The sequence below is a fragment of the Chlorocebus sabaeus genome, chromosome 18 (genome assembly GCF_047675955.1).
Source record: "Chlorocebus sabaeus isolate Y175 chromosome 18, mChlSab1.0.hap1, whole genome shotgun sequence".
Lineage (NCBI taxonomy): Eukaryota > Metazoa > Chordata > Mammalia > Primates > Cercopithecidae > Chlorocebus > Chlorocebus sabaeus.
Genome location: NC_132921.1, coordinates 62,351,572 through 62,370,487, shown reverse-complemented (window position 1 = coordinate 62,370,487; position 18,916 = coordinate 62,351,572). Strand labels below are relative to the sequence as shown.

The 18,916-nt window shown below is 41.6% G+C and overlaps 1 protein-coding gene across 1 annotated transcript; it reads right to left on the bottom strand.

The window, feature by feature from the left end:
* Positions 1–14,992: 14,992 nt before the first annotated feature.
* Positions 14,993–16,755, bottom strand: CETN1 (centrin 1). Its single transcript, XM_007974494.3, has one exon. The coding sequence runs from the start codon at positions 16,727–16,729 to the stop codon at positions 16,211–16,213; it is 519 nt and encodes a 172-aa protein (XP_007972685.2). The 5' UTR covers positions 16,730–16,755; the 3' UTR covers positions 14,993–16,210.
* Positions 16,756–18,916: the final 2,161 nt, after the last annotated feature.

The window sequence follows — 18,916 nt, the reverse complement described above, 5'->3', positions numbered from 1 at the left end:
AATTTTTTCTTTTCTTTTCATGAGATGGAGTCTGACTCTGTCGCCCAGGCTGGAGTGCAGTGGCGCGATCTTGGCTCACTGCAAGCTCCGCCTCCTGGGTTCACGCCATTTTCCTGCCTCAGCCTCCCAAGTAGCTGGGACTACGAGTAGCTGGGACTACAGGTGCCTGCCAACACGCCTGGCTAATTTTTTGTATTTTTAGTAGAGACGGGTCTTCACCGTGTTAGCCAGGATGGTCTCGATCTCCTGATCTCGTGATCCTCCCACCTCGGCCTCCCAAAGTGCTGGGATTACAGGCGTGAGCCACCGCGCCCGGCCAATTATTATTAATTTTTATCTTTGTGATAGTCATTGACATTTTGGGTAATAAAAATAAATCTGGTGATAAAAATAAATGATTAAAATAAGCAGTCTTAATCATTTGAAAATCAACTATTTCTAAAGTTTAAAAAATTACCTAAACATTTAAAATAACCATCACCTGAAAAAGTTAATAATAATAATGAATGCTATCTTTATTAAGCATCTTCTACTGTCCCAGGCACCATATTAGAAGTTTTACATAGAGCCTCATTTAATCCTTTCAACCTGATGAGTATTACCAATCCTATTTCATAGATAAACAAGATAAGGATCAGAGAAGGTAAGTAATTTGCTCACTATCACAAACTGTTAAGGTAGACAACTAGCATTCTATCTAACCCAGGTCTCTGTTCTTTCCACAACATCACATAATTACCTTAAACAACAACAACAACAACAACAACAAAAATCACTTAAAGACATGTAAAAATACTATTCTGGTAACTATATTACTTTGCTTCTATGTAATTTCATTTTATTTTGAGAATTAAGAATGAAGTTAAATAAGAAACCTTACATGGCATTATAAAATCTACTATAATCATACCTTTGATGTATTGTAGAGGTATTTGTTTCTTTAGTGCTTGTTGAATGGTACTAGCTAATAATTGTACTCATTTCTCTAATTTGCTCACATATTTCAATCTCTGAAAAAGTTGCCAAAAGCTGTTAACAGAGAACAATGGACATATTTTTAAAGTTTAGTAAATCAGAACAACATGGGCACATGCTAAAGATTAATTTGGAATCATTTACATATATGCTTTCTTTAAAAAAAAAGAGGAGGTACTTTTTATAAGTGCAGAAAAAGGAATGCAACCTATTTCTTGCAAGGGCATATGAGTGGATCTCCTATTCTCACACATGGCTTTGTTTTCAAATTCTTGAAAGTGCAGAAATTCTTTCAATTTAAAGGTGAGCCCATGGAAAATCTGGACCAGCTGTAGAAAACCATCCAAGAACTCAGTGCCACAGCCACTTTTTTGGTTGTGACACCAACCCCCGGGTGATCTGACCCTCTGCTCACCAGTGTTCTAAATTATCCAAGAGAGGTACTTCTGTTTCCACTGCTGCAAGCGAGACGCCTCCATGGAATTCATTGTCTCATTAGCTGATACTGCCTAGAGGATGTTAGAGAGGAACTCAGGCAGCCTTTAGACTCAAGAGAGAGACTCGAGGCTGTCGAAAGAAGGAAGACTCACAAAGGGTCTAAATTCAGTGCACTGGAGAGGAAGAGTTGGGAAACAGCCACATCTCTCCGTGCTATTTGAGGAACCTGGAAAAACAGATCATCGTGACTTTCTTCAAGGTCATGCAAAGTTTAAGTGATTTTTACTGTCCCACATTCCAGCATGTCCTCTTCTATGGATTCATTTCCTATGGTAGTTCATCATTCTCTATTTATGGCATTTTTATTAGGTAACAGTATCTCATCTTTTCCCGATAATTGTGCTGCCGCGTATTTTTAGAAACTTTCCCACCCGCCATTGTCAGGGACTGAGGGGTTGCATGAATGTTGAGTTTGAAAATTCTGTTCTTGCATCAGACAGGTAAAAGTGGCCTTATTAGTATTTCTGTTTTCAATGTCTGGAAAAAAGTCCCAGGGAGAGAAAAACAAGATAAAGCATCATGTCCACTGGTAAAATCTGTACATGGAAAGTAGGCTAAGCTAGAGTAATCGGTTTAAGGTAGCAGTAAATAGTGTCTACAGCTCTTTACTTCGTTAACCTCAGTTAACCAGGACCTGGCAGAATGGGGATTGAAATCAGGGGGCTCATCCACAGTTTCCTCAAATACTGATTTTATCAGGTTGGGCTGATAATTCCATAAACTGTCTGAGCATTGATCCTTGAATGTGATCGTTTTCAAAGCGATTCTTTTTCTGCTTGGGTTTATTTATTTATTTATTTTGAGACAGAATCTCACTGTGTTGTCCAGGCTGGGGGTGCAGTGGCGCAATCTCGGCTCACTGCAACCTCTGCCTCCCGTGTTCAAGCGATTCTCCTGTCTCAGCCTCCCAAGTAGCTGGGATTACAAGCATGTACCACCACAATCGGCTAATTTTTGTATTTCACAATGCTGGCCAGGCTGGCCTCCAACTCCTGACCTCAAGTGATCGGACCGCCTCGGCCTCCCAAAGTGTTGAGATTACAGGCGTAAGCCACCACACCCGGCTCCACTTAGATTTTGCCAGTGGTGTTGCAGGGATGGTGTGTCTCCCCGCCTCTACCTCCTCCTCCTCCTGGCTGTTTTGAAAAAGAGAAGAAATGCATTGGAACAGCCCAGGAGATTGCCTGAGTTCTGCTGGCAGCCTCTGAAGGAGCCCACAGTATTTCTACCTTCCCCGGCAAGAACAGGGAGTGGCTTTGCTCTGCCCGCGCCGGAGGGGCCGGGCATCTGCGGAGCCCGGCCTTGGACTTGGGAGCGGCTTTCTCTGGCTCTCGGGAGAAATGGGCAAGAGAGGCGAGGAGAGAAATTTGTGTCCTGAAGGATGTTGTTTCTCACCTGTCGTTCATAAGACGCGCCCGAGTGCTGCCCCCTGGAGGCGTCTGTGCCACCGGCTGGAAGTCAGAGCCTGGGGCACAGGTGTCGGCAACCTCCAGGGTGGAAGCCAACCCAGCGGCCAGGGCCTGCAGGTGACACCGGTGGGCGGGGCCTGAAGCGAGCAGAGGCCTCTCCGCTCCCGCTGAACGGCGATGGTTGTCAGGAAGGAATGTGGGCTCACCGTGGAAAGAACATTCAGTTTTTCAAAAGAAGCCAGAAATATGGATGCTTATGTGAAATTCCTGATTTTTCAAACTTGGCAACCTAACCCCGTTAAAAAAGAAAAGAAAAGAAAAGAAAACACGCAAAAAAAAAAAAAAAAAAAAAAAAGCATTGCTATGGCAGGACCACGAGTCATAGGTACAATGCCTTGTACACATTAGAAAGAGAACATCGCTCCGGGCAGATAAAGCAGGAGGGGAAAAAAGTAGTGGGTGCTTATGTGCCAAGTCAAAGGTGCCTATAAGCAATTGCTCCCCTGCCCGACTGCTGGGCTTAATGCGAGGGTCATGGCTGGATGTCAGCCTCCTTGTGGGGACACTGACACAGCTGCAGCAGCCCTGAGACAGTCACCTAGCGGGACTGCTCATGCCAGATTCTGTCCTTGGGACCCAGGTTCACAAATTCTGGATGCTGGAACAGGTAACCAGAGGGCAGGAAAGCCAGTGCAACTTGCAAGTCTACCCTTGTTAAAGGGTCATACAATTATAAAATTTCACACCCCCCATATCCCAAACATCCTCTCCGTATTCCTGGATCGTGAACGTTGGCTCTGCAGGCATGTTTACTCTAGGCAATATTTTTCTGAGGTTATTGTACTCTACGTGTGAGAAAGATGCATTTATGTATCCACTTTACCTTTTGGGAGTACGTTTCACCCGTTGTTAATTTTAATATCTTCCCTTGATTGACCTACTTGTGTTGGACCTCTTTAAATTATTTCTAATTCTGAAAACATCCTGACAAGGTAATATAATTCCCCTTCGTTTACAGATAAAGACACTGAGGCTTGAAGAATTAATTTTTCCCCAGACCAGCTAGGAAATGACTGTGCAGAGCTTCAAACCCAGGTCTATCTTCCTAGGAGGCTGATGGCTTTTTTACTTCTACCTGAGATGGCAAAGTCTGTGTCTTTTCTCCCTGATGTCACCTAATGAAGATCTATGCTGTCTGAGCACTTAATGCCTAAGAATCTTCCATTTGGTGCCTTCTCCTTTCCTCTTTTTATGTCTTCATAACTGTAACAACAGTTCTTTTATATGGCAAAGGATGAATCTTTGTGGCACATAACTTTAAAAATAACATCACCAGATGCACACATCCAAATGAGTGTGGGTTTCCTTGATGATTAGAGACTTATTTCAGTGATGCTGTTGCCAGTCACCATCTTTCTTGTGCTTTTTTAAAAAGAAGTACCTTCAAAGCCAGTTTGCAAACCATTCAAAGAAAGTAGCCTCCTCATTTAGGTGGCATTTACTGTTTTAAACCACAAATGAAAACAGCCAGCCTCCCCAGCCGCTCTTTTCATCAGATTTGACTACAAACAACTTCAGGCTAATTCAAAAAATGAAGCCCAGTCTCCATGGAGAAAGGTTTGCCTCTGGAGAACGTTCAGAGGAATGTACTGGAGGCTTTTTTTGGTTGTCACCAAAATCGTAGTTCCAAAAATGTTCTGAGCCCAGTAGCACCATTGGTTATGTATGTGACCTTTGAAGGGGACACATTTATTGAACTGGACAATTATCCCCTTAATTTACAGATAAATAAGGGTAAAATCATTTTTTAATCATTCCTGACAAGTTGGTTAAACTAAATGAAGAGTTAGGGTGGTGGATAGTATATTGACTTTGAGCCTGGATTATGGAGCCAGAATGGGTTCCAATCTTTCCTTTACCACTTACTAGGTATGTAACATCGCACAAATTACTTAATCTCTCCATGCCTTAGTTCCCTGTCTTGTAAAATAAAGATAATAACGGAATATGTAGACGTTCCTAGACAGTGCGTGGTACAGAGTAAGTGCTATTTTAAGTGCTAATGTTAAAATCATATATGTCACTTTATAATACCATCCTGAATTACAGATATATTAGGCAAGATTCATAACGAAGCAGACACATTTCCTATAAGTAGCCATCATCAACTAGAGTAATAACATGTTCTCATGTAGGAAAAGTAATTTTGTGTGGTCGCTAACATCAAAATGAAATCCACAACTCTCTATCAAAACACATCCCATTTCATTTTACATCGTAGAGACTCATATTGAAGTGGAGTTGCCTGGTATGACATTACAATGTCAACAGCCTGAAATATCTGTGGCATTTTGGTAAAATATTCATCTAACTCATACCTCCATACCCTTAATGTCAGAACACAATCCTTAGGCAGGGTAGTCCATCTTTGGGCAGGTTTGGTTGTTGAAAAGTCTTCCTGAGATTAAGCTGAAGTATCTCTCCCTTATCATTCTCTCATAAAAACCCCTTGGAGCCCCAAAGAAAAAGTCCTGTTTCTTTGGAGGTCAGATGTCTCCAACTATTTTCTTTTCAGGAGAAACAGCCTTAGTTCCTTTAAACCATTTCTCTTTGGATATGGTTTTGTATCCTTTCACCCTATTTATCTTGCTGGACTCAACAGACTTTGATTTCCCCAATTTCTCTGCAGATGTACTATCCAGAGGTGAGCATGGGCCTCCAGATTATAGACATGGGTGTCCCTCCTCATTCAGTGAATTACACTTTCATGAATGTAGCCAAGGAGCACATTCATTTTTATTTTATTTTAATTTTTATTTTGACAGCAGACTGCACACTTACAAAGGTGCCAAAAGAAAAGAACCAGTAGCCAACAATCCTATAGCCAGTGAAAATGTCCTCCAGGAACAAAGAGGAGAATAAAGACATTCACAGAGGAAAGAAAGCTAAGAGAATTTGCCACTACGAGATCTACCCCAATAGGACGGCTAGGAAGTTCTCTAAACAAAAAGAAAACGATAGAAGAAGGACCTATGGGGCATAAAGAGGGAAGAAACAACATGGTAAATAAAAATTTGGGTCAATACAGTAGGAGCTTTCCTTTTCTTCTTGAGTTTTTGGAATTATTTGATAGCTAAAGCAAAAATAACACTCATCTGGTTTAAAATGTATATACAAGAAATACCTAAGACAACTATATTATACATGAGGTAAAGTAATGTAAAGAGAGGAACATTTCTGTACGTTACTTGAACTGGTAAAATAATGATACCAATATACTGTGATAAGTTATGAATATATAATGAAATACTTAAAATAACCCCTAAAGAAGCTATGCAAAGAGACACACTAAAAAACACTGTAAGTAAATCAAAATGAAATGACTCACAGTGTTCATTAGCCAATATGAAGCAGAAAAAAAGAAAACAGAGAAATTAAAAATTGAGATAACATAGAGAAAGCAAAAACATAACAGATTCAAGCTCTTACATATCAACATTTACATTAAATGCTTCTACACCAGTAGAAGACAAAGATTGAGTGGATTAAAAATATTAAGCCGGGCACAGTGGCTCACACCTGTAATGCGAGCACTTTGGGAGGCCGAGGTGGGCGGATCGCTTGAGGTCAGGAGTTCAAGACCAGCCTGGCCATCATGGTTAAACCCCATTTCTACTAAAAATACAAAATTTAGCTGGGCATGGTGGCGTGCGCCTGTAATCCCAGCTACTGGGGAGGCTGCGGCATAAGAATCGCTTGAACCTGGGAGGCAGAGGTTGTAGTGAGCTAAGATCACACCACTGCACTCCAGCCTGGGTGACAGAGTGAAACTCCATCTCAAAAAAAAAAAAATTATATATATATATGTATGTATACACATGACCTACTACATGCTGTCTACAAGAAACTCACTTCAAATATAACAATACAAGTAAGTTGAAAGTAAAAGAATACAAAAAGATGTATCGTGTAAACATTAATCAAAACAAAGCAGAGTTGCCTATTTATATTGAGAAAACAAAGACTTCAGAGCAACTACAATGACCAGGGACAGAAGAAGACATTATATAATGTAAAAGGGTCAATCCACCAAGAAGTTATAGTAATTCTAAATGTGTATGCACCAAACAACAGAATTGTAAAATATGTGAAGAAAAAACTAATACAACTGAAAGGAGAAATTGACAAATCCACAATTCAAATTGCAGAGTTCAACACCTCTCTCTCTGAATAACTGACAGACTAAATAGACTTAACTCAGTAGGGTTATCGGAAAACTCAACAACATCATCAACTAACAGTACCTAATCATCACTTACAGAACACTCCAAACATTCCACCAAACAGCAGATACACTTTCTTTTCAAGTGCCACATATATATGTGTGTGTGTGTGTGTGTGTATGTGTGTGTGTGTGTGTGTATATATATATGCCAAGATAAACTGTATCCTGATCCATTAAACAAAGCTCAATAAATTTGAAAGAACTGAAACTCTATAGAGCATGCACTCTGACTACGATGGAATCAATGCAGAAAGATAACAGGAAAATGTAAATACTTGGAAACTAAACAACACAATTCTAAATAACAAGTTAAAGAAGAGGCATAGAAGGAAATTTTAAAAATACATTGAACTGAGTAAAGATTTTTTTTTTTTTTTTTTTTTTTTTTTGAGACGGAGTCTCGCTCTGTCGCCCAGACTGGAGTGCAGTGGCCAGATCTCAGCTCACTGCAACTTCCGCCTCCCGGGTTTATGCTATTCTCCTGCCTCAGCCTCCTCAGTAGCTGGGACTACAGGCGCCGCCACCTCGCCTGGCTAGTTTTTCGTATTTTTTAGTAGAGACGAGGTTTCACCAGGTTAGCCAGGATGGTCTCGATCTCCTGACCTCGTGATCCGCCCGTCTCGGCCTCCCAAAGTGCTGGGATTACAGGCTTGAGCCACCGCGCCCGGCCCTGAGTAAAGATTTAAAAACAGTATTTGTCGACATAGTTCAAATAGTATGCAGCACTAAGAAGTAAATTTAGAATACTAAATGCATACATCAAAAAAGAAGAAAAGTCCAAAATGAATAATGTAAGATTTCACATCGAATATATAGAAAAAGAAAAGCGAAACAAACCCACAACCAACAGAAGGAGAGAAATAACAAACAGCAGAAATCAATGAAGTTGAAAACAGAAAAGCAGAAAATCCATGAAACAAAGAGCTGATTCTTTGAGGGGAAAAAAGTCAACAAAATTGACAAACCTCTAGAAAGACTTACCAGAGAGAGAGAGAAAGAAAAGAGTGAGATAGTTACTCATATTAGGAATTAAACCAGGACCATCACCATATAGCATGTGAACATAAAAAAATAACAAGGGAATATTAGCAATAATACTACACAAATAAATTGTATACCTCAGATGAAATGGACCATATAAACTCATAAACCACAAACTATTGCAACTCACCCAGTATAAAATAGATAACTTGAATAGCTTATACCTATTAAGCAATCTGATTGTATAATTTAAAACTCCCCCAAAAGAAATCTTCAGCCAGGTGTGGTGGCTCATGCCTGTAATCCCAGTACTTTGGGAGGCCAAGGTGGGTGGATCACCTGAGGTCAGAAGTTTGAGACCAGCCTGGCCAATATGGTGAAACCCCATCTCTACTAAAAACACAAAAAATTAGCCAGGCGTAGTGGCAGGTGCCTGTAATCCCAACTCCTCCAGAGGCTGAGTGAGGCAGGGGAATCACTTGAATGTGGGAGGCAGAGGTTGTAGTGAGCAGAGGTCACACCACTGTACTCCAGCCTGGGGGACAAGAGGGAAACTCCAGCTCAAAAAAAAAAAAAAAAAAAAAAGATAAAAAGAAAAAAAAAAACCCCAAATCTTCAAGCCCATACAGCTTCACTGAAGAATTCTAACGAAACTTTAAAGAAGAATTAACTCCAATAATTCTTCCAGAAAATAAAAGAAGAGGGGCTGAGGTAGGTGAATTGCTTGAGGTCCTCTGGGCAACAGAGTGAGACCCCTCTCTACAAAGGAAAAATTTAAAAATTGGCCAGATGTGGTAGCCTGCCCCTGTACTGGAAAGGCTGAGGCAGGAGGATCACTTGAGCTCAGGAGTTTGAGGCTGCAGTGAGCCATGATTGTACCACTGTACTCCAGCCTGGGCAACAAGAAGACTGTCTCAGAAAAAATAAATAAATAAATAAGAAGAGGGCACACCTCCCAGTTCATTTTATGATGATAATATTACCTTAATACCAAATTAGCCAGGCGTAGTGGTGCGCACCTGTAATCCCAGCTACTGGGGAGCCTGAGGCAGGAGAATCGCTTGAACCCGGGAGGTGGAGGTTGCAGTGAGCCAAAAGCACACCACTGCCCTCCAGCCAGGGTGACGGAGCGAGACTCCATCTCAAAAAAAAAAAAAAAAATTACCTTAATATCAAAACCAGACAAAGACATTGCAAGGGGAAATAAAACCTACCAGCCCAGATCCCTCATGAACATAGATGCAAAAATCCTTAACAAAATATCAGCAAATAGAATTCAGCAATATATAAAAAAAAGAATTACACATCATGACCAAACAGGGTTTATTCCAGGAATGCAGGCTGGTTCAATAATAGAAATCAATCAATGTAACCCACTACAGTAACTAAAGAAGAAAATCACACAGTCATATCCATCCATGCAAAAAAATTTGACAAACTTTATGATATAAACTCTCAGAAAAATTGAAATAAAGGGTAACTTCCTCAACTGGATAAAGATTTAAAACACCTACAGCTAACATTATGCTCAGCAGTGAAAGACTGAATACTTTCCCCCCAAGATCAGCAACAAAGAATGTTCACTTTTACCACTCTTATTTTAATACAGTGCTGGAAGTTGTAGCCAGTGCAATAAGGCAAGAAAAGGGAATAAGAAATACAGACTAGAAAAAGAAACAAAACTGTCCTTATGTGCACGTGACATGATTATGTATATAGAATATTCTAAGGGATGTATTTTAAAAACCCCTAGAACTAAGAAGTGAATTCAGTAACATAATAGGAAAAAAGATACACAGGCAAACATCAATTATATTTCTATAAATGCAGTGTACAGTTGCTATATGCAATTGCTAATTGAAAATAATACAGGTTTGGGTTCAACATATAAACAGCTTGGAAGTCATCACTTCTGTCTTCAAAACAAGAATTAAGTTGGACAAATTGAAAATCAACAACTCTTCTTAGATTCATTAGAGAACTGAGGCTATGGAACAAACTCCAGCAGATGTTTTGTGTGCAGGCCCTTATACTTGCCTGAGTTTTACCTGCAGGAACCCCACCAGACTCTCAGGGTGAAGATCAAGAGAAATTCCCTTGTGCTTCCAACAGGGAGAGAGGAAAAGTAGCAATTTTGAAATACCCCCAGAGCTCTCTGTTCTCCTTAACAAAGCCAGACCGCAGGGAAACTATTTTACCACAGCTTGATAGACGGGTTTTACCAAAGCCTACCAACCTGGGATAATGGATACCTCCAACTGCAGGCCACTCTAACATGAGGAAAGGGAAAGGGGAATACTCAAGCTTATTAAAAGACTGAGACCTGATCACAGGACTGCTGAATACTTACTCCCATCCTCCCACCTTACCACCACATCAGCAGGGCTCCTGTATAATAAGAGGGGTTACAGGTAAAGAACCTCAAGCCTCACACCATATTCACGGAGACTCTACAGAAACCCAAACGTAACAGGAGAGACAAAAACAAGGGCACCAGAGGAAATTTTAGCCTCTGACACCAAAGCTATGTTAAACAGTAAACACAGCCTAACTCCAAGCCAGATAAACATAAAACCTCATATTAAAGGCCTGTTTACCTCAATTACTTTTATCTGATACATCATGTCTGGTTTTCAACAAAAAAAGATAAGGGACATCCTAAAAGGAAAAAACAGAGTCTGAGGAGACGAACCAAGCGTAGAAACAGACTCAGATATGACCAAGATTTTGGAATTATCAGGTTAGAATTGAAAATAACTATAATTAATATGCTGAAGGCTCTAATGGAAAAAGTGGACCATATGAGAGAACAAATGTGTATGTAAGCAGAGAGATGGAAACTCTAGGAAAGAATCAAAAGAAAATGCTAGAAATAAAAACCACTGTAACAGAAATGAAGAATTGCTGGGTATGATAGAATGGTGCATTTGTGCCACCTACTTGGAAGGCTGAGCTGAGAGGATCACTTGAGTCCAGGGGTTCTAGGCTAGCCTGAGCAGCATAGTGAGAACTGGTTTCGAAAGAAAGAGAGAGAGAGAGAGAGTCAGACAGAGAGAGAGAGAGAGAGAGAGAGAAGAAGAAGAAAGAAGAAAGAAAGAAAGAAAGAAAGAAAGAAAGAAAGAAAGAAAGAAAGAAAGAAAGAAAGAAAGAAAGAGAAAAGGGGGGAGGGGAGGGGAGGGGAGGGGAGGGAGAAAGCCTTTGAAGGGCTTATTAATAGACTAAACAGAGTCAGAGGAAGAATCAGTGAGCTTGAATATCAATAGAAACTTCCAAAACTGAAACACAAAGAGAAGAAGGAATGAAAAAGAACAGAAAATGCAAGACTTGTGGGACAATTACAAAAGGTCTGACATATGTGTGAGGGGAATACCAGAGGGAGAAGGAAAAAAGAAAGGAGCACAGACAGGGCAAAGGACACAAGCAGACTTCATCAAAAGAAGACATACAAATGGCCAATGGGCATATGGAAAAATGCTTGACATCACTAATCATCAGGGAAATACAAATCAAAACCACAATGAGATATCATCTCACCCCTGTTAGAAAGGCCATTGTTAAAAAGACAAAAATAATAGATGCTGGTGAGGATGCAGAAAAAAAGGGAACTCATATACTGTTGATGGGAATGTAAATTAACACAACCATGATGGAAGAGTATGGAGGTTTCTTAAAAAACTAAAAATACATCTACCACATGATCCAGCAATCCTACTGCTGGGTATTTATCCAAAGGAAAAGAAATTGGTATATTAAAGGGATACCTGCACCCCCATGTTTATTGCAGCACTATTCACAATAGCCAAGATATGGATCAACCTCAGCATTCATCAATGCACACATGGATAAAGAAAATGTGGTCTATATAAAGAGTGGAACACTATTTGGCCAAAAAAAGAAAAAACAATGAAATCTTGTTATTTGCAGTGACCTGGATGGAACAAAAGGTCATTATCTTAAATGAAATAATCCAGACAGAGCAAAACGAATACCACATGCTCTCACTCATGTGTGGGAGTTAAAAATGCTGATCTCATGGAGGTAGAGAGTAGAATGATAGATACCCAAGGCTGGGAAAGGTGTGTGGGTAGAGGGGATGAAGAGAGGTTGGTTAATGGGTACAAACACCCAGTTAGATAGAAGGAATAAATCCTAGTGTTTGAGAGCAGAACAGGGTGACTAGTTAACAACAAGGCATTGTATAATTCAAAATTATTATAACAGAGGACTTGAAAAGCTCCCAACACATACAAACGACACATACTCAAGGTAATAGCCCAAACACCTTGACTTGATCGTTACACATTCTGTGCAGGTAATGAAGTATTACATGTACCCCAAAAGTACGTAACATATCATGTATCAATTAAAAAGTTGGTGCAAGTTAAAAAAACACAAAGGAACAGAAGAAATATTTGAAGTAATAATGACTCAGAATTTTCCCAAATCAATGACAAGACACCATACCACAGACCTAGGAAGCTCAGACTACATCAGACAGGATAAATAGCCCCAAATCTACACATAATTATATCATATTCAAACTGTAGGAAATCAAAGACAAAGAGAAATTCTTGAAAGAAGCCAGAGGTATGAAACCACCTTACCTGCGCAGAAACAAGAATAAGAATTACGTCATTCTCTTCAGAAACCACATAAGCAAGAAGAAAGTGGAGTGAAATATTTAAAGTATTAAAAGAAAAATACGGGCCGGGCGCGGTGGCTCAAGCCTGTAATCCCAGCACTTTGGGAGGCCAAGATGGGCGGATCACCAGGTCAGGAGATCAAGACCATCCTGGCTAACACAGTGAAACCCCGTCTTTACTAAAAAATACAAAAACCTAGCCCGGCGAGGCGGTGGGCGCCTGTAGTCCCAGCTACTCGGGAGGCTGAGGCAGGAGAATGGCGTAAACCCGGGAGGCGGAGCTTGCAGTGAGCTGAGATCCGGCCACTGCACTCCAGCCTGGGCGGCAGAGCGAGACTCCCGTCTCAAAAAAAAATAAAATAAAATAAATAAATAAATAAATAAATAAAAGAAAAGAAAAATACACTAACCGAGAATTCTTCCCGTGAAATTATCCTTCAAAAATTAAGAAGATTTGAGACCATTCTGGCCAACGTGGTAAAACCTCGTCTCTACTAAAAATACAAAAATTAGCTGGGCATGGTGGCAGGTGCCTGTAGTCCCAGCTACTCGGGAGGCTGAGGCAGGAGAATTGCTTGAACCTGGGAGGCGGAGGTTGCAGTGATTCGAGATCATGCCACTACACTCCAGCCTGGGTAACAGAGTGAGACTCTGTCTCAAAAAAACAAAAAACAAAAAAACAAAAACAAAAACAAATAGTGGAACTAACCAGTGATTGCCCTTGACTGAAGATGTCCACCTTGCTCGAGGTCATCCCCCCTTCCTGGGGACTGCTCATGCCCAGTGACTGACAGTCAATGAGAAGTTTTAAAGGCCTAAATTCCTCGTCCCAATTTGGAATGCCTTGGGACCAGCCAATCTCTATCTCTCTTTTTTTTTTTTTGAAAGAGTCTTGCTCTGTCAACCAGGCTGGAGTACAGTGGCATGATTTTGGCTCACTGCAACTTCCGATCACCAGGTTCAAGCCATTGTCCTGCCTCAGCCTCCCACGTAGCTGGGATTACAGGAAGGCACCACCATGCCCTGCTAATTTTTGTAATTTGAGTAGAGACAGGGTTTTACGATGTTGCCCGGGCTGGTCTCCAACTCCTGATCTCAAGTGATCCACCTGCCTTGGCCTCCCACAGTGCTGGGATTACAGGCGTGAGCCACTGCACCTGGCCAGTTCTTCCCAATCTTTATAGCCGTGTTTCCTCATCTGCAAATAGTCGTCTGCAGATTTCCATTGAATTTTTTTGTGTTCTACTTTTGTAAAGACTAAGAGACATGGCTGGCCCAGCCAATGTATGATTAACTTATCTTAAAATTTAAATGCCGGTTTAGGCTTGTTCCAGTAGACCCTCCTCCCCTTGTCCCCATATTCTCTAGAGTATGAGCCTATTGAGAGGCAGGAGAATGCACTATTCAGTGAATTGAGAGGTTCTTCCCTGGCAGTGAGTGGGATTCAGAAATATTCTGGAGCCCCCTTTCCTTGTTTGGAATGGACCATGCCCTCAGGTCACCCCTGTAAGGCCTGAGGTGTGTGGCCAGCCCGACCGCTGGGCTTCAGCCTGGGTTCCTGGTTTTCTCTTCTATCATCTGCTGGGCCAGTAGCCAAGACTGAGCCCAGTCCAGTTGGCTGAGACTCTGCTTCTCCTAGTTTCTGCCAACTTTCTTTGTTTCTGGTATTTCTACTTTAATTCATACGTTGATCCTTGGGCCAAGACTCTGGTCAATAGTATACCAGGAACTCATGCTTCCCAGAATACCCCCTCCTCCCCCCGCCCTCAGATCAGGCCCTTCATACTGATGTTGGCCCAAGTTGCACCTGTTCCCATCCTGACTGCCCCTGAGTCCACACTAAGACCTTGAACCTGAACCATTAGCATCTTGCAGCCTGGGTGAGTTCCCCTGCCCTGTGCCAGGCACCTCAGCAAAATCCTCACAGTGAATGCTTCCATACCCATCACTTCAGCTAGTACTGCCGCTTTGACAAATTAGTCCCTGTTAATGAGAAGTAAGTCCAGGGTAGTTTGTTCCCCTGATTAGATCCACACCCTCTGAAGGGTAAAATTGCTGGCAAAGCAAGTGAAATGTTCCCAGAATTTGAGCATTTATTTTAATGGGGCTTTGTATGAGGATTTAATTTAGGTTTAGTTGTGACCAAAATATCCTGCCTTTTTGTTTTGTTGCCTATTATTAAAACACTAGTCAAAGCCTCCATCTCAGCAGATCTATTTATTTTCCCACAATTACATTTTAAAAATTTTCTTTAACTTCAGATTTGTAGATATTCAAAACGATAGATATCTTACTCCAAAGCAAGAAAGAATTTATAACAGAAAACAAGCAGTATTAACACATAAACAAGCCACAGTGGAACAGTTTACTGGGATTTGTAAAATAGAGCACTACTTAAATGGCAGACACTCTAACATCAACTATATGTCAGAGGGGCTAAAAGTCAAGTACCAAGAACCAAGATGTTCTAAGGATTGGCGGGGAGAAAGTGTCTTATAATCAAGCAGTAATAAGATGACTAAGGTTATAATAGTCTGATAACTAAGATATTTGTTGATATTTCCAAGGACTGTAAGTAGCTTAAAATGTTATAGTAAGGTATTCCCTACAATTTCCTAAACTAAGATCCTACATTTGTAGATATTTACTCAAAATCATTTGTTAGCATAACCTCTTAAGCAAATTATACTTTGCTTGGGCCAGTATTAGATTTTATTTTTATTCTGTAGCCCAGGTATACATACTAGCCCTAGATAAATGCACGGTGGACAATTTACACACAAACGAAGAATCAGTGGACAATTTACACACAAACGAAGAATCATTTGCACGTATGAAGCCAGTGAATAGTCTAAATTGCACAACGTACTACCACCCAAGCAAGCCTATTCTTTATAAGATTATCTGTCCTGAGCTTAGTAAGTTTGTAAGTGGCCACTCTGTTTTCCTTTAAACTGGTATTCAGCTAAGTGGACAGGCTAGGCAAATCTACTGGCAGATTCCATCTCATTATGCTGGAACAATGACTGGAATTTAAGGAATGATATATGAAGCAAGATAATTTAAGACCACCAAAGAAGTGACAAAGGCAATCACATTTTTGTGTGTCCCAGAAGTTGTCCTGCCTCCAGCTCAACGGATGTCTCTGCAAGTTCAGCACAGGGCAAATGGAGGGCGCACTCAAACTTCAGGGCCCTTTGTTTAACCTTATGTGCTCCAGGTTGGCTCTTGAGAATTAAAAACCAAAACTCACATTACAAGCATCTTTCAAATTCTATAATTGAACTACAGATATGGAAATAGATCTAGACAAATTATGGGGGTGAGGGGGTGAAGAAGGGACAGGCAGCCGCCGTCCTCTAAGGTTTCACAAAATGGAAGCGGGGAACCCAGAGAGTCACTTTAGCTTCTGAACCGACTTCAGTAAAGGTTGGTCTTCTTCATGATCCGAAGGAACTCCTCCTCATTCACTTCGCCGTCCCCGTCCCGATCAGCTTCGTCGATCATCTCCTGCAGCTCCTCATCCGTGAGGTTTTCCCCCAGCTCGTTGGCCACGCGCTTCAGGTTTTTGAACGAGATCTTCCCGGTCTCATCGTCATCAAAGAGCCTGAAGGCCTTCAGGATTTCTTCTTTGGTGTCCTTCTCGGACATTTTCTGAGTCATCACGGCCAGGAAGTCATTGAAGCTGATCTTCCCCGTGCCTTCCTTGTCCACCTCGGAGATCATCTTCTTCATCTCTTCCTTCCTGGGTTCGAAGCCCAGAGCTCTCATGGCCACCTTCAGCTCCTTCACGTCGATGGTCCCGCTTCCGTCCGCGTCAAAGAGGTCAAACGCTTCCCGAACTTCTTGCTTCTGATCTTCAGTGAGCTCGGGCTTAGGCGCCACCTTTCTCTTTTGGCTGGTGGGGGCGGCGCTAGGCTTCTTGAAGCTGGAAGCCATTCTCCCGCCTCGGCTGTGATCCCAACGGCGCCACCCCCCGCTCGCGCTCGGGCGCCCCCAGCTGGCGGGGCGCGGGGCCACCCGTAGTTCACCGCCAACCCCTAAGTCCGTTGGGGGTTGGAGCGGGCCTGAGGAGACTCTTCCTACGCCCCCACATCTGCGAGATCCTGTTCACGCGAGAATCCGCAGTTTCTTCGGTATTACCCAGTTTCCATGAGTTGACGCCTGAGCTGGAAAACAGCCTGTAGCCGCCGTGGTCTTCCGTAATTGACTGGCGCTGGCAGTTCTTTCCAAGATATTTGCTAGCATCCATAAGACCCCAGTTTCATAGTTTTATAGGTTTATTTAGAGCCTCTGTTTCTCTCTCTCTTTTGACAGGAGTGCACTGGTGCCACTCGGCTTACTGCAGCCTCCACCTTCCAGGATCAAGTGATCCTCCCACCTCAGCCTCCATAGTAGCTGAGACTACAGGGCATGCCACCACACCCTGCTAAATTAAAAAAATCTTTTTTTTTTTTTTGTAGAGATAAAATCTCACCATGTTGCCCAGGCTGGTCTGAAACTCCTGGGCTCAAGGGATCTTCCTGCCCCAGCCTTCCAAAGTGCTGGAACTATAAGCATGAGCCACCAAGCCTGGCCTCTCCTTTTGATACTAATTTAAAAACCCTCTTGTTCTGGCTGCAACACACAATGGGGTGATAGATTCTAAGGGTAAATTTAGGATAATCAAAATTGAGTGTGATCACTTGACATTCAATGTGGGGAAGGAGAAGGAAGAGAGAATATTAAAAGTCATACCATGTGTTCAACTTGACATAAATGGGAAACAGAGAAAATGGAAAAATTTATGTATAAAATTTGTAGAAGTTTGTCTCCTGACATTACACTCAACAATAATAAAATGTTTCTGGAATGTTCTCAAATATGAAATGTAATATCCAAATGTATGATTTACTTTCAGTGTTTCCATTTTACATACTCAGTATAATTACACTTGAATAATGGTCATAATTTCATTCACAAGGCTTTTGATTTGGAGGGAGGAAATTTGAAATACTACATTCTGGTATTCTAGTTTTTTTTTTTTTCCTCTAACCCCCTAGCAGCATATTACTCTCCTTGCTTATCATCCAATCAGAGCTGTGCTGAGACCCACGCTCTGGTAGCCTGCCTTTGGCGGTGGGCACAGGAGATGATGCAGGACATGTTGGGACTCAAAATTGCCTCCTGGGAATAAAGGAGTTCTCCTACAAACCAAAGAGCAAGAGAAAAATGGAAAAGAAAGAAAAAAATTACCAAATAAGCCCACCAAGGAATTGCCTGTAGGATTACTTTGTATTTCTTTAAATGGTTACAGAAAAGAAAGCTGACTTATTTTTTAGCATTCTTTCCCCCAGCAAATCTCAATCTTTTAATACCTTTTGTAACCTATGAAGGTTAAAAGATGGCATTTTGAAGAGTTTGTGTTGAAAAGTTTTACTGGCCGGGCACAGTGGGTCACACCTGTAATCCCAGTAATTTGGGAGGCCAAGGCGGGCCGATCACCTGAGGTCAGGAGTTCAAGACCAGCCTGGCCAACATGGTGAAACTCCGTCTCTACAAAAAAATATGAAAATTAGCCGAAAGTTGTGGCACACAACTGTAATCCCAGCTACTTGGGAGTATGAGGCACGGGAATTGCTTGAACCCAGGAGGCGGAAGTTGCAGTTAGCAGATATCATGCCACTGCACTCCAGCCTAGGCAACAGAGTGAGATTCTGTCCCAAAACAACAACAACAAAACAAAACAGTGCTTGATACACAGTAAGTAGGTGAATAAATATTCATTGAATGAATGCATGACAATTAATGTTGGTCCTAAAATACCTTCTGAATACAACAAGTGAAAACCCCAAAAGATTAAATGATGCCAGGAGTGTTTTACAAACTGTTTTTTAAAATTCGTGGTCAGGTATTTTTTACATGGCACATTTAATTAGCCATATATCACTACCTCCCCCAGCTCGATATGTGACTTAGTTGACAAAGAGCCTGGACACAGGGTTTCTTCTAAAAGCCAAGGAAACTTACATAGGACCTCCCCTCTCCTGCCTTCCAGTGCTTGCTGTGGACAGTGTCAACTCAAGGCACACTTTGGCAGGCAGACGCTACAGCCGCTGTTCTTCCAACACCGCAAATCCTTGTGAC

What these genes read in the sequence shown, in the direction of transcription:
- CETN1 (XM_007974494.3), bottom strand. Translation starts at nt 16,729, where the DNA reads ATGGCTTCCAGCTTCAAGAAGCCTAGCGCCGCCCCCACCAGCCAAAAG.